Consider the following 16,613-nt stretch of genomic DNA (forward strand, 5'->3'; position numbering starts at 1 on the left):
TTAGTTACGGTGCACAACCATTAATCCTCAGCAAGTTGGTACCACATCTGTGTATAGCATTTGGTGATTCCAACAGTCAGGTAAGGATTTAGGATTTCAGTACTTTCTGGGCCTTGAACAACTATACTTTGACAGAGCAGTGAAAGCAAAATAAATGTAAGCATTCAAAGAAAAGCTGATAAGAGTCCTTGTGTGCAGCAGATCATTATTTTCTACCATGAGAAAAAATAAACCAAATTTCTTCTTAATCCATTCACTGGAAGATGAAAGTAGAGTTGCAAAGGCAGCAGTATCATGATATACTGGTCCCTTTAGTTTTGTCTTCAGAAGTTGAAACTAGTAATTGCTGAAAGTAATTGTTTCTTACAGAGCATGTTGAAGGAAAGCAATAAAAATAAGCTACTGACACAAAAAACTACCTCTAGAAGCAGCCCTTATGTGAAACCTGTGCTAGTTTGCCAAATTTGCTGGAGTTAACATTATGTGTAATTATCCAGTTGGAAACCAAATGGCATTTAAGAACAGGCAAGGACTGTCATTAAAATCATTAAAGTAAGCAAAAACATCTGCAGTGAAAATCAGGAAGTAGTTCATAATGGTGACATCTGAATCTCAGAAAATCTTCCAGTGGAAATGGTTAAAATATCTTGATTTATCTGAAGTTGTGTTTGAGGGAAAAGACTATGAATACAGCAAGGGAGAAGATAACATTGGTAGGAGATGGACTTTTAAACAGGATTGGTCTTTATGCTTAATTTCTGAATGCAGCAAAGTTCTTATCTCCCCTGTGCTGCATAGCACTGTTCTGTTGTATAGAAATTCTGTTGAGAATTTGTCCTGTTTGCTGATCATTAGTAAAGATGTAGTTCGCATCTTGCTAGAGCAATTTTATGTTCATTTTGAACTGCTGCAAAGAATAATACTAAATGAATTCCAGACCTTATTTATAGCAAATAATGGCATTTACTAAAATGCATTTTTGACAGTTTTTATTGTGACGGCCATGGTTTAAAATTTTTGAAGAGGCACTCTATCTCCTTTCCCCTGTTCTTTCCCCTTTCAGTGTCCTGCCCTATTCCCTTTCTTGTGCTGATGTCATGCCACTTGATTCCAGTTGAAATAAATAAAGAAAATGCTGATCACTTTGGTCCACTCTTGTGGGCAGTCTTAGTCTTCCAGAAGGACCTTGCTGTGTGTCAAAACAGATGGAAGCAAGATGAAATGTCAAGACTGAGTGCAGGAGCTAACTTTTGAAAGAATTGCCTGCTGTGAGCGAGTCCTAGATAAAGCACATTTTTTCCACAAATGCTATTCTTATGTCAGATCCAGAAATTCCCTCTAAAGCTGTTATTTCTAGGATTTTTTACCATCTGGACATGCTCTCTAACTTGGAACAAATGCCATCTTGATATAACAGTTGTATTTCCTTTCCTTTTCACCCTCACTGTTTCAACTGAATTGGCATACAGGGCCATAGAAACTGTAAGATGAGTGGCCTGTCAGCAAATGTTGTTTTGGTTTCTATAACCCTGAAATTAACAATTTAAACTGTTCACAGGTGAGAGATGCTGCCATACTAGCCATTGTAGAGGTTTATAGACATGTGGGAGAGAAAGTACGAATAGATCTTACAAAAAGAGGAATTCCTCCTGGAAGGTGAGCTAGCTGTTCTGATTTTGTAATTCTGAGCCATTTATGTTTTACTGTTTTTTATCTGAACTTTAAACTCACAAAAAATGCTGTTTTAAAATTACTGTAATTTTTATTTTATATTCTAGTTAGTTTTGCCTTTCAGTATGATGTTACTAGAGTTTCTGACTGTGTTGATTAGTTTATATGAAAGGAAATTTGTTATTATTATTAGTATTATAATAATTCATATGAAACAAAACATTTTGTTTCTACCTTTGATTAATTAAGAAAGCTAGACAGAGCTTGAAATTGCACTTAGTGAGAAAGACTGTTTATTCCATAAAATCTTTAAAATTCCTTGTTAAGACAATTTATACTTCCTAAAATGTGTTAACCCCTTAGGTATTAGCATACCACTTTACCATCACCTTCATCTCACTTCTTTTTGATAAAGCTGAATATGTCTACTGCTTGGTTTCAGAGAGAGTATCAGATGAGTGCCTTATCAGACCCATCTAAGAAACTAAACTAAGAGCTAAAACTTAACTCTCCTAAGAGAAGGTTCTTAGGAGACTTCAGAGCACTTGCTAGCACCTGAAGAGGGTGTAAGGAGAGCTGGAGAGGAACTTGTTCCAAGGATGTGATAGGACCAGCGTCAAGGGCTTTAAACTGGAAGAGAACAGGTTTAGGTTTGATATTAGGAATTCTTTTCTGTGAGGATGGTGAGACACTGGAATGGTTCTATGAAAGAAGAAGGGCCATGGAAGAAGGGTGTTGAATTTATTGTTTCTCTGTCCAGGCAGAGTTGAGACACAAGTTTACCCTGCCTATGAGAATGAGAAGTTGCACACATTCTCTTCTATTTAATGATAGTCTTGTTTTTAGACTAGTAGTGGGTTAAATGGTTACCACAGAAGTTAAGCCATATTACTACAATTTAAAAAATTAAGTTTCCTGTCAAATAAGTGGAACATATCCAAGAAGATCTTCCTTGCATTCAGATAGGGCCTTGGACATGTTTTAGAACAGAGAATAAAAGAGTGCAGATATCACAGCCTTTTTGCAAGGAATGTTGGGTCTGACTGTAAGTTCCTCACCATTTACAATTCCATGTGATGCAAGCTGAGTACATCTTGGGATCCAAATAGGATTAAACACCATAGGTGCTTTGTATCCTCAGGACAATCAACAGCTTCTAATTTAGTTGCAGTAGGTGCCAAGTTGTTGTTTCTACTGTCTGAATCAGCTGAATACAAAATTCCCCCTGATCTGAAAGCAAGCATGGTTGTATAATTTGCATTTACATAAAGAAGCAAGGCTCTACTTGGTGCATGTTAAATGGGTTGTTGCCACTAAATCTCTAACAGTTTTGCACCTGACAGGACTATTGTTAAATAGTACATGAGCTGAGTCTCAGTGCTGTGTCCTCTGCAGTAGTTTTCAGGTTGGGATAAAGGAGGGAGATAGGATTTGCCTGAGTTAAACATGAGACTGCTGCTCTGTGTCCCATCCATCCCTGACAGAAAGCAGAGTTCCTGTAGTCCTGTCTTACTCCTTCACACAGCTAAGAAGGCGTTTGACAAAGCTCAGGAAAGACAGATTAGCTCTGTGGTAGCTCAGACTGTTGTTCCTTCAGAGGCAGACCTCATTTAAGATGTTTCTTCCCCCGTGCCTGTCAGAGGTTTTCCCTTTGCTTAGATGCAGTAAAATTTTCAAGTGGTTATGCAGGAGCTATGATCTGTGGGGAAAAAACCCTTTGATGTAGAGTATCATTATTATTTTGAGGGGAATCTGTGTTCATGTGTGTGTGTCTGGGTTGGTTTTAAGGGTTTTAAGTATTACAGATAATCTGTAGTTCAGACACGGCTGCTTTCAGTTGTTGAGTTCAGCCTTAAAGAACTGCATTGCAGCTCCTTTGCTGTAACTCAGTGCATTAAAAATTACATGTAAACATAAATATTAGCAGAAAAATCTATTACTTTAGTGTTTGGTGCACACATGAATCAATAGAATGTAGGCTTGTTTTGTTTGCATAACAAATTACACATTACAGAGCTGTGTGTTGCTGCTTGAATGCACTCCATCCTAGAGCACTGGAAAATAAGAGCTCCTGTCTGCTGAAAGGAAGGCAGGAAAGTTAATCAAGCATTGTTTTGAGAAATTGTTCAACTTCCTTAAATATGCAAATGGCATATACATGTTGTGTCTGTATAAAGCCAAATACAGTCAGTACTTTAATAATAGTAGGCTTAAAAGGTTTTCTAATCTGCACCTGGTAGGGTTTGCCTTTGTGGAAAACACTGGATTTTCTCCAGGGCTTTACTGGACCTGTCGGAATCTAAGTAATGAATAAAATATGGAATCTTACTTTTGTAGTTCAATTCGACTTATTTACTATTTATTTTTCTTCAGTGCATTTCTCTTCTTTACTGAGATTAATTGGTGAGTTTGTTTATAAATAAAATCAGTGAGATCCTCTTTCTATTTGTTATTTTTTAACTTAGAAATCTCAGATTATTATTATACTTTTTTGCTTGAAGCACTTTCTTTTTCCAGAAAAATCAGTGTAAAGTCAGTGGTTGGAAATTTGGATGTTGTTTTCCCTTTTGTTATAATTGCTGCCAGAGAGGTTTGACAGTCTTTGGTGTCAGACCTGAAAGCAGTAGTGCTAATATATTTCTGAATAGTGAAAATGGATGTTTATTTATTGCTCAGTGAGCCAAAAATACTGAAGAGGTTTTGTTGTCTATGGGCCAAACTGAATGTTTTACAGTATGGAATCTGTGTGGCTGATCTTCCCTGAATGGAAATAGTATACGTGGCTCTGGATAGCAGTTACTTAGTCTGAGTGTTAAAAGCTTTTATCATTGAGGAATTCATCTGACAAATTTCCCCACTGTTGCTTGAGAAACAGAAATGCAAAAAACCAGTCATTTGTTTAGTTCCCATGTCTAGGGCCAAACTTCATTTCCTAAAATGTTGAAGCATATTGCAGTATGCGTTTCTGAATACCACATTTTATGTGGTATGCACATTCTACTTATCTGTCTAGTTCAAGCTGTAGATGAGGTCCATCTGTGTGTCCAGATGTGGACACATGTCTTCAAGTTTTTGGTTTTTTTTTTCCCTTGGAAAGGGGAAATATGGAGAAACAACTGCAAAGTTTGATATGGGTCATTTCCTGCTTTAGACTCAGTTTGGACATAAACAACAGACTAGTTCACCATCCATTCTTCTTCTTCTTTATCCTTCTGCTGTTGATAGGGGAGTGGTGCTCTTTTGCCTCTTCACCAAAAGGTCCACACTTTTAGGTACCCCCTTTGCCTCTTCACCAAGGTCCACACTTTTAGGTATGCCCCTCTGCTCGTCATATGAACAGTTGAACTGCATCAAGCATTGTCTTGAAAAACAGCTTTTCAGTGTGAAGTGTTGTGCACATTCTCTGGAAGCATCCATGTTTCCATGTGTGCATGTCAGCTCAAGCTGTGTCCTAGCAAGGTACCTGTGTATTCCTCCTGTTGCCCATCCTGTGACTTGCTGGAGGAGAGGGTTTGGCAGGTTGCCAGGAGCCCCCATTTAAAGTGCTACAACTTCATGCATTCCTTCATTTATTCACTGACAGCCCATCCAGAAATACCTGCTGTCCCAAACTTGTGGTTTTTGTCAATGGGAATTTTCCCATCTATATGAGAAGTTGAGGAAGACCTGTCTATGACTATTTGGGAAAAGGAGATAGTATTTCTGTCCACCAGTGACTTGTGGTGACTTCAGTGGTTGATTTTGATTGCCACATCCAGAGTTGGGCTTGCAGATATGAGCTGAAGGAGTAATAATGCTTCCCTTCTCAAAAATATTCCTTATTGCTAGTAAAACTGGTCTTCATCCAGCCCTGTAGAATTTCTTGGACTCCTCTTGGCAGGCTCTCTTTTGCCAGGAGCTGAACCTCCTGTAAACATTATTAAATTGATGGTGGTTGCAATAATTTTAGAGACTCTAGCCCTTACTGCCTTGCTGCTTGTCACCCTGTGAAGAAATAAGAGAAGAAGGTAGTAAGAAGAGCAGAGTGGGAGGAGAGGGAGGGACAAACTTGTTGTGAGAGACTTTGCAAAGTAGTAGTTACAGATCCTGTAAGCTCTTCTAAAGAGAGGGTTGGTTCTGCAGTAGTGCTTTACCATGTTGACAGCTGTGTTATAATGGGCTCTTCTGTTGTTGTTGCAATTATGACAAATACTGCAGAGTGTGTCTCTGGTCATAACGACATGCTTTGAAAGTGTGAGGAGTGGCAGTACTGTGTGTTGTTCTCCAGCCTGCAACACTGACAATGTAGCATCCACTGCTGACAAACACATTTTTTAAAATTGTTTATAGTTAATACTTTATCAAATATTTTGCCCAGAGTGAGAGGCAACATGTATATTATTGTAAAATATTTACAAGGAAGCATTTTGCTTTTAGCTTCTGTTTAAAATACGCAGGAAAGCATTATTGAAAACAAAGTTCAAAAGAGCAGGAAATTTTTTTTTTCTTTTGAATTCTCTAAAATATTTGTGCCAAGTGGATAACATCAGCTTTACAGGATGTAAAAATCAAAGTGAAATTTTAAGGCAAATCCGTTTATCTCTCTAGTCATACTTAGTTTCTCTTGGGATGACAGTTTGAGCCTTTCAGATATACTGTTAAGTCTTTCTTATTCACTAGGTGAACTGCTAATGCAGTGTTTGCTATGGAATCCAGCACTGCTGAGAGGAACTCACAGCAATCCCTGATAAACACAAACATATGAGGCAAACACATTAACTTCTTGTTTTGAAAGCAAGATGGCCTAATGCATTGTTATAGCTATTGATTCTCGTGTGAACTCCTCGCTTCCTACGGTTGAAAGCACATAGCATGTTAATGGCATTTCATGTGTCATTACTAAATTCCAGTACCCCAAAAACATTTCATTTCAAAAGTTTTACTTTTTCAAGTCCAAGTGCAGAAAAGCCCATTTCAGTATATACTGCATTTGGTTTGCAAAATTGATCTTTTCAAAACTTGAAGTTTAATAGTAGAGCAGTGACATTTGTGAATTGCTGCCGTTTCATTTTGCTGTGGCAGCACTGGTTGGAAATGCAATGGTGGTGCAAAAGGGAGAGGGGATAATAGGTTCCAGACACAAGCTGGTGAGTGTGCTAGGGAAAGCTTAGGCAAACTACTACTGAGCTGCATCTGGTTTTGAGACAAGTTGAGATGGTAGAGGTTATTGACTTTAATGATTAAGAGGGTTTTTGGTTGTGTTGTTTTAGATCCTTGCAGTAGGATAAGCCTTTTTGTGGAGATCTTCATAGTTCTGATTGTGGGCTTACTAAGTCCAGGACAAATTTGCTCTGTAGCATATTGCTTTGAAGTATTTGGAAAGTAAAAACAATGCATCCTGAGAGTCCCAAATTGTTGGAAAGGGGGCGCAGTGGGGATAGGGCTCCAGTTTTTTATGCTGTTGTCTGTCTGCATTTCATTTTTTTATCACATACTTCATGATTAGGTAATGAGGTTTATTGGGTAAATGAGGTCCCAGTGAGTGAAAGGGATATGCAAGTCTCAGAGAATGTAGGCTAAGTGCACTGCCTCTCTGCATGGATCGTTGCATAAAAGTGGTGTGTGAAGTAAATTGAAATGCTGAAGTGAAATCTTCATGTGTCCTTGACTTTTCTCCTTGTGAGAATTTTCATACCCAGGTGTAGTTCTTACCTATTTTTCTTGTTTTGTCATACAACAGTTTGGATTGTGAATTGTAAAGACAGCCTATCAGTGCGAATTTTGAATTGGGTAGTATAGTCTCTGGTTCTTCTGATGTAGCTGAGCTGTACCTGTTCAGAGACCTGCAGATTGTCATGTGATTTGTAGTTCATAACTTTGTTCATTTAAAATCAGGATTCAGTCCTGATAGTCCTGGAGCTAAAAATCCCATGTGCATGTTACATCTTACCATATACCAAGTAGTCTAAAATTCAGAGAAGTCTTTGGAGAAATACAAGAAAATATTCTCAATTGTTTGCAGCTGAACAGTGTCAGTGCAAATCTATTGTTAATGTGTGGGACACATTTTTCTGGGAGATACTTCCACTGCTTTTGTTGAGTTTTCTGCAGAAGTGATGAGAAAGGGCTGTTGAAGTGTTTTGCCAGCTTTCTTGATTGAACACCATTTTTTGCCCTGTGGGACTAGATTGCAAATGTAGGATTGTGGAGTTTTGTGATTTGGTTTATCCTGAATTTTATTTGTCTGTTTGCTGTTTACATGTAGCACAGCATTTACAGTGTGTTCTCTATTGTGACAGTTAAAATCAGTGCTGTGTGGGTTGGACACATCTAAGTGTTTAGGGTATCTTAAGTTTAGAAGAAAGTCTTGTTGTTTGGCATTTTTTTCCCTGTGGAAGTGCTAGCTAGCACAGAGCTCTTTTCATAACCAAACTGAAGAAATTTTGTGGAACAAAAACTTTTGAAGAAAATTATTAATAGTCTTAGAACAAATTAAATTCTTTTTTTTTCTTGTACTGAACATTCCGTAGTTCAAATTGTAACCTTTTATTGTTGAGTATGAATAAATATATATATAGACTATATGTACCCAATATGTGCTGTTACTGAACCTGAACTATAGAAGGTTATTTTTAATCATGCTAATAACTATACTAAAGTTTTGTTCTTTGCTAAGTTTACTTTGTTTTCTATGCGTTTCTGTGAAGACGCTCAGCTAAAGAGGAATCCTTTAGGAATTGTTTCTTCATACACTTAATCCCTTGTATATTTTGCATTGCTGCTTTATATGCTAATAAACTAATTTCTGTTTTTACCAGTAGCCAGTGGGATTTCAGACATTTAAAAATCCTTTGTTGTTTTTGTTCTTTATAGGTTGCAAACAATCTTTGCAAAATTTGATGAAATAAGAAACTCTGACAATATGATTTTAAGTAACGTCAGTGGTGAGTATGAAAGATCATATATTTATAATCAGCTTTAGATTAATGCAAGATAAGTATTTAAATACTAGCATTATCAATGTGAGATGGAGGAATAGCAACATGTAAATGCTAAGAAAATGAGACACTTGATGAAACGAGCTTGTGCACTTTACTTGGAAGTGTTTGCTGGACTGTGGTCAGAATACACTTGGAAAAGGTGTTGAAACTGCATGGAAACAAGCAGGGAATATTTAATGAGTTACAGATGTGCTCAGCAGAGGATAGAAGAATGCTGCAAAGTGTTCATGTATGGGAAAAAAGATCAGATGAACCTTTATCCTTAGTATGTTTCTAAAGAAAAATGTACTTTAGTGATGGGTGTGTTTGATACTTTCTCTGTTAAAATTATGTATCATGAATTATAATACAGGGAGTTTAAAATTACAGAAATAGGAGACTGCAGCATTCAAAGACAATTGTTGAAGTTAAAACTTCTTTGAGCTTGAGCTCCTTATTTTGGTGTATTTCAGGAAAAGACAACCAGTTATGCAGAAAATCCCTGTTGCTTCTTACTGCTTTATTGCTACCGTAATTTTAGTATGAAAATTTAATTTAGAACTGTAAATTATGAAAAAAGTGTTACATAACAGCAAAACAAAGGAGGTGCCTTGGCAGTGGCGTTAGCATAGTCAGTTTTGGAAGCCTCATTGTCTTCTGCGAGGAATCAATAGATCTTGTTTTATTAGGAAGTGTTTCTTCATATTAATTTGTCTTTGAAAGTAACTATGTTGATTTTGGTCTGCTGTATCTAAAAAGTGTAATTGTTCAAGAGTAGAAATATTTTGAGGAATGTATATAATTCCTTAATGTACTCAAATATACCTTTTTCATTTTAAATTTTCTCACCCTTTTCTTGTTAGTGTGAAAACAGAAGTGACTCTAGGTTCAAAGGAAAGTGGTTTTGTAACCTTTTCTTTGACATAGCAAGAGTTTTCATGCTGCATTTTGCTTTGAAATAAAACATTGCTATTCTTGAACACTTAAAAATTGATTTGCAAAAATTTATATATTTTTTTAAACCCACAGCATTCTAATTTGGATAAGAATGTTTTACATAAAATGTAAATGTTTATGTTCTGTTATATTGTAAACTTACTCATTATGAAAGGGTGAACCATTATCTTTTGCATTTAATATTAATACAGCTGCGTAGGTTTCAGAGGTTTGAGAGATTCAGAGATGCATTTTACATGGGTTTTTTTTTCTGTCAGTAGTTCTCAGGAAAACAGAGAAAGTCACAAAGAGGAATATAAGCATTGAAATTATTTAAATATATAAATATATATATACCATGTTGGTGGAGTAGTTTATATAGCACTTCTCTCCTTTTTGTCTCCATTTAAGAGAGTTGAGAAAGTTTATTTTGAACCTATTTTTATCTCATGTGCAAAACACAGATATTGATGCTGATCTATGACAGTATAAACCATGTATTTTTTCTTGTAGGTAGCAATTTCTATGCAAAAGTTACTGTGATTCTATTTTGGTACCATAAGTGACAGAATCCCTCTAAATACATTGGTTTCAGTATTTTTGCTTGAACCTATTTCATCTGTTGCTTCCATCTAGGCACTTTTTCAATGCTATTGAAAGGTATTCTTCCATTGTTAGTGCTTTATCTTGGCTTTGTGCTTCATTATTCTCTGAAGGACAATTTGTATTTACTGCTTGCACGTGTAGATTTAAAGTTACTGTTGAATTCCTGTGGCCTTGGTTCCAACTTTTCTTTCAGGGGCTTTATCAAACATCTCTGGATAAAGGCCAAATTTTAGTGACTAAATACATCTGTTACAGTGTTGAGGATTTTTTTTTTTTTTTTTTTTTTTTTTTTTTTTTTTGGTGCTTTGTATATTTTGTAGTAGGGTTTGGGATGGTGGGGGGGGAATAGGGTTGTCTTTCCCAAATGGGGAGGCAGAGGCAGGGTGGAAAGTACAAAACCACTTCATCTGGCTTTAATAACATTAAACTCCATAGTGGGGCTTCTTAATAGCAAAAGGAATGGCTTTTTGCCAGGTGGAGTTACTGTCCCAAGTAGGGTGACTGTACTGATGGGGGTTCTGTTCAGTGTGTGATGGATAGGGAGGAACTTGTTAATACAACCTGAGAGGATGTCATCTTCTTCATACCCCTGAGTTGCACTGCTGTGGTAGTGAATATTTGGTGTGTTGACCTAGTTTCTGAGAATCCAGAGATGTGACTGAGGATTCTCTCATCAAATAATACTAACGTCAGTTGTTCAGTCTTTTTATCCAGCATGTACTTAGGAAGAAAAAAAGGAATAAAAAGTCAAAGCTTGCAGTTTTTAACAACCTGATTACAAAAATGTTTTCCATACTTTATTGATAGTCAAAACAAATATATATTAAAAAAAAATACTGATCTAATACTTGAGAGTTTTAAAAGACATCATGTTGGTGTGCTTAGGTATGTGGGAGAAATACAGGCAGACAGGAAACAGTCTCCTTCCTGCCATCTGAGCACACTGGTAGATGTAATATCTTACTTTTTCAGTGTGCTGGAGGGGATCTAGTGAGAACAGTCCCTTCACTCTTATGTTGCCTCTTTCCTTTATTGAATCTGGTCTCTGATGGAATGGTAAAGAGCAGGGGGAGAATGAGTTACTGTTAGGGACTGACAGATCCTCTTCGAGGGTAGACAAGGTGGAAGGCACATTCAGACATGTATGGATGGAATAATTGGGGTGGGATGTAACAAGGAGTTTCAAAAGCCAACACATGAGGAGGTGCCATGTCTAACTAGGGAACTGGGTAGGAATCTTGGTGCTTTTGCTTGATGAGAGTGCTTACAGCCTTAAATAATATCCCACTACTAGCTTGCCTCTCCAGCTGACCCTTGATTTTTTTACTTTTTACTCTAAGATGTGTATAGTAAAATCAGAGATCATTTCTTTAATGTGAATTATGTGAATGAATGAGCTGCTATGCAAACCTTGGGATTTGTTTACATTCATAATGATGTGTATTAAAAGAATCATATCAGGATGTTTGCCTGTTAAGCAATATCTTACACGTGCTGCTAGTTTTGCCCTTTCACTCCACCAGAACTATATGTAGCCTTCCAAACTGGAGAAGATTCTTTAAAGCACCCCCCCACCACCACCATTTTTCAGCAAGTGAATGTTCATTTCTATGGAAACAGAACTGGCAGCCAATCTCAGCACTACAAAAGCACTTGTTTCTGCTGCCTGAGATTTGTAAATACTGTTTTTTTTAAGAGAATTCAAGCAGACTCCTGTATCAGATAGTAGTGTCATTTTTGAGACAGGGAATTAAAACAAAGGTAGGGAAACTATTAATACTGAGCTCCCTGCTGCACTCAGCAGAATGATTGGGCTGAAGATAAATCGTTCATCTCTATTCAACCTGTGCACTTTTTCCATTTTAATATTTAATGGCTCAAAGGACTGGCTTTACAAACACAAAATATGACAGGTAGGGTATGTGATGTTAGTATCATGGTGTAGGGAGCTGTGTTATGTGTGATAAAGATGCAACTGAAATACGTGTTCTCCTGGAAAAAAAAGGGCAAATAAAAATCCATAGCAGGAGTGTGTATCTGTTTTTCCACATTACACTATTGTTTTTTATTTCCCTTTGCTGTTTTCTATTTGGAAATATAGTTACTATGGAGACAGTGACGACATACTCTTAATAGAGCTCACCAGTGCAGCACAACATGAATATATATCATTTGGGAATACTGGTGATAGCTGCCGTGATTATTTTATAGAGGTTTTGAGCTGCATGTATTCCTTTGGTGTGCTCAATGCAAGCGGTCAAAATGTAATCACATCATTTTCCATTTCAACTGCTCTTCCTGATGGCTTATCATTTTAAATAGGAAAATCTACTGACCAATGAAGTGTACTGGTCAGTTCAAGCCCATTTGGAACAAAAGGGCCTCATCAGGCTGATACTTCCACTGGTTTTAAGGAATTTGACTGAGCTTTTGGATTGTCACTACAAGGAACTGTGTCTGGCTCCTTGCAAATGCGTGGTTCTCATGCTCTGTGCAGCAGCATATGCTCCAGTCTGCCTGAGTTTTAAACTTTTCTTTTGGCAAGACTACGTAAATTGGTACTACTTACTTGCTACTATTTTTTTTTTTGATTACTTTGGATTGCACTCTTTACCCTCAGCATGTCACCCAAAAGGCACATTCAGGTACAAACTGATCAGGTACAAATTCTGATCAGCAGCTCAGGTCTGGGCAGGCTGTCACTGATGCTCCCAGCGTGTGTTGCACACATGCTTTGGAAGCAGTTTCTCTTTCAAAGGTGCGCGGGGGATTTCCGGAGAAGTCTCCCGAAAACTCAAAGAAAGAGGCAGCAGCTTTCTTCAACGGAACCCCTTCCTCCTTCCTGTGTCTTTATTGTTTTGTTTCTTTTCGCGTTACGTGGCGTTTTGCTTGATCTCTGTTCCGCAGAGCGCTCGTCCTTTACCGAGGCTCCTTCTCCTCCTCTGGTTTCGCGTTCCGTGGCGGTGGCGGGGGGCAGAGCTTCCCGCGGGGCTGTGGGCTGTCCCCGGGGCTGTGGGCTGTCCCCGGCGGCGGCGGGGGGCCGCGGCGGGCCGTGACGGCGGGGGCGGAGCGCCCGGGGGGCCGGGCCGGGGCCGGGCCGGCGCGGAGGCTCCCTCGCAAGGCGGGACTGCTATTTTGAAGCGAGGCGGCGGCTGCAGCGGCAGGGAGCCGGCAGGAATCCGGCGGGGATCCGGCCGGGACCCGCCGCGCCCGCCCTCCCGCGGCACCGGCGGGCATGATGGCTGTGGGGGACGGTGAGTGGGGAGCGCCGTGCCCTTGGGGAGCGGCGCGGGGCCGCGGGGGCTCTGGGCAGCCCGGGCGGCCCGGGGAGCTCGGTATGGCAGGTTGGGATCGCGGGCTGGCGGGCTCGGCTTCCGCCCGAGCCGGGCAATGGGCGATGGATGCTGCGTGCGGCAGCCGGAGGGTACCGGGCACCGAGCGTGGCAGCTCCAGCCCTTCTTGGAATTTTAACCGTGCCTGGGTTTCTGGGATGGCCCGTGATCTCAATTATTTACTACTCTGGCCGATTCCGCTGTGCATTTTTATGTTGGCGTTGTGTTTACCCCTCTCGCCTCGGTGTTACTTGGGTTGGCCACCTCTGCAAGATGAGGCAGAATTTACTATACTGCTCTGTAAACAAGCGGATGTTAACCTGCCCTGTTGTGTGAAGAAATTCTTACTTATTCGGCATAGCCATAAAATAAGAGCCTTGCTGCTAGATCTTGGGATGTATATTTAATAAAGACATGGGATGTTACTACGTTTCCTTCGCTGCACAGTGTATTGTTACACAAACCAATGGAAAGTAGGTCAGTAAAGCGGTACAGACTATATGGTTGTGTTTTCGTTAAAAACTAGACTTATGTTTTATCTTTAGGACACCCCTTGGGTTTGCATGTCAGCCAAGTTCTCTGAGCTTAATACCTTGATGACTTTCTATATATGCTTTATTATTTTTAGAGAGACTTGAGGCACATTCATTGGACTTGCAGCAAGTTTAGGGATGAGGTAGGATGGCTGTGCTTTCACAAGTGACAATGTATGCAGATTTGCATAAAGAAGATGGTTTATAAAGATCACAGATTAAGATCAAATTTTTTATCTGAATTTGCTGAAACAGTAGTTGTAAGAGTCCTAGGAAAGACTCTTTATTGAGACAGCTTGAAATGTGTGTTTTATACTTAGTTCTTTCAAATGTCAGAGACCAAAAGAGATAATGATTGTGACCAGAGCAGTGAAATTATGTCTGGACTGTACAGTCCAGAAAAAAATATAGGTGGTTCTCTGATGTTTGTATTTTTGTCATTTGCAAGGTGCAAGGGAAGTCGTGGTCTCTGTAGAACTGAATAAGTACCAAGCTCACTCTTGCTGAGATTTTTTTTTTCTTGGAAATGTTTTTCTTCATCTTTGTTTCCTTCCTGTGAGGCAACACAGTTCTCCATGGTGTAAACATGAATTGTGGTAACTTGCAGGTTAAGAATACAAGTTGTAGCATGTTAAGAAATAGCTGTGTTCTCTAGGCAAAGCTGTAGGATTTTTGTCATTCTGTAATGGTCAAGGTTTATAAAGTGAGGGTGTTGTGGAGCTCTCTTCTGTATAATTTAATTCGTCATTAACAAAGGCACTAAGAACAAAGTACTGTTCAGGCAGTCAGCTGACATTCTGTGTAGGAGCTTTGAGCAATAATGCCAGATACAATTAACAGTGTGTAGGATGATTATGTAGCTGTTGGTCTCTCTTAAAACTACTGCTTACCACATTTACAAGGAATTCAGTCTTCTGATGTTGTGTTATGAAACTGCAAGGGAAAATAAAACCTTAGTTACTGTTAAGAAAACTTCTTAATCTTTTTTTCTAAATTTAACGATGGTTTGGCTGCGGTCTTTTGTTTTGCAAATATTCTGTATATCCTCCTAATATATGCAACATAGAAGAAAATGTTTTAAGGTTAGTGATTCTGCAACCTTTGAGAAATGTCTTTTCTCTGCAAAATGTCACTTTGTTGTGGCCAGTATGTATGTTTAACTTAATATTTGTGAGACTCGGCTGAAGGCATTGTGCAGATATTCCAGAGAGCAGATTTTTTTACTTGTTTTATTTGGTTTGCTCACTTAATCAGTCTGGATGTATTACAGAATTGCAGATTATGTTTGGAAATGCTATTTAGAAGTGATAATGTGAGTTTTATCTTGAATGCAAGATGTTGGCTTATGGGAACTTTCTGGATTTTTTTCCTGTTTTCTTGAGCACAAGCAGAAATGTAAATAAAGCATGATGCTTAGCAGTTGAATCTTAATCTGATTTCTCAAGTGAAGATTAAAGGGAAGAACCAGATTTTCTGTTTGCCCCCATGTTAACTGTCTCAAGCTCTCCAGGCTATTGTTGGAAGAATGTGGAGGGGGAAAAAAATAATCCAGTGCTTGTGGCCCAGCAAACAAATGGACCGTAACTTCTGCAGTGAGTGTGTGCCAGCGGGAGAGCACACGCTGCCTCAACCTCAGAGGCATTTCACATACTGGTGTGAGTGCAGGTCTGGGATTGCCCTGCACGTTGTGGGGGCTCCTGAGGAAAGCCAGCCAGGGGCTGTTCCTCGCTCTGGTTGCCGTGTTCCTTGGGGAGGATAATGCATCTCTGCCATTATCCCTTGGTAACCAGATTAGGCTGCTGAGGAGGTGGCGGCTGGAGCCGCCGTGTGCGCATCGCCTTGTGCGCTCTCTCCAGGGCTTGTAGTCCAGCAGCTTCCACTGGTGTTTCCTCACCTTTTTGGCAGTCTGTGCTGTGTTACCTGTGATTTCATAGGTGAGGGACTCCCTTGATCCTAGCTGAGCAAGGTAATTAGGATAAGGACGAAATTATCTGCCTAAAACTACAAATGGCCTTCTAGGGAAGATCAGACATGGGTTTTCTTAAGATCTACTAAACATATTGCAGTACCAGACATAAGGTATTTGAGGGCTATCTAAAAGCATATAATCAGCTTTGTAAGAGGACATACTTGGTACACACATTTGTTGCACTAGTGTATACTAAGTATACTGTTTTGTATCATACAATGAATAAGCACTTCTTTATTTATTAGTGTATTTTTATGTAAATGGCATACAGTGTAATGATGTTTCATGACTTGAAGCACTTGTCACATTTTAGGTGATAGAGCATATGTGACTGGTTTATAAATAGAAATTATCCTTCTGTCTTACTGCATCTGCAAATCAAATTTTGTGCTTTGTCTTCTTTCAAAATACTTGATTAATCTATGCATGGTCCTAAAGCATGAGAACAATTATCTTCCATTCCCTGATGTTCTTCTGAGGGAAGGCTGTCTTCCTAAGTCTTTAATCTGATTAACTAGTTTCTGTGAAGTGTGGGTGCTGCACAGCTTTAATATTTTACTTTTGACTCAAAAAGGGATTGGTCATATTAAAGGCACAGAAACTACAG

The 16,613-nt window shown here is 39.0% G+C and overlaps 1 protein-coding gene across 34 annotated transcripts in view; it reads left to right on the top strand.

The window, feature by feature from the left end:
* The window catches only part of CLASP2 (cytoplasmic linker associated protein 2), a 146,022-nt gene that overhangs the window by 29,957 nt on the left and 99,452 nt on the right, over window positions 1–16,613 (top strand). For 33 of the 34 annotated variants that reach the window (XM_063157438.1, XM_063157503.1, XM_063157646.1 and 30 more), the window contains exons 5-7: window positions 5–80; window positions 1,559–1,656; window positions 8,524–8,594. In XM_063157438.1, coding sequence (XP_063013508.1) covers window positions 5–80; window positions 1,559–1,656; window positions 8,524–8,594 — 245 coding nt within the window. Of the gene's footprint in view, window positions 1–4; window positions 81–1,558; window positions 1,657–8,523; window positions 8,595–13,350; window positions 13,427–16,613 lie in introns of those variants that run through there. The other variant, XM_063157719.1, reaches the window with a different exon arrangement.

The sequence above is a fragment of the Melospiza melodia genome, chromosome 1 (assembly GCF_035770615.1).
Source record: "Melospiza melodia melodia isolate bMelMel2 chromosome 1, bMelMel2.pri, whole genome shotgun sequence".
In the NCBI taxonomy this organism is placed as follows: Eukaryota; Metazoa; Chordata; class Aves; order Passeriformes; family Passerellidae; genus Melospiza; species Melospiza melodia.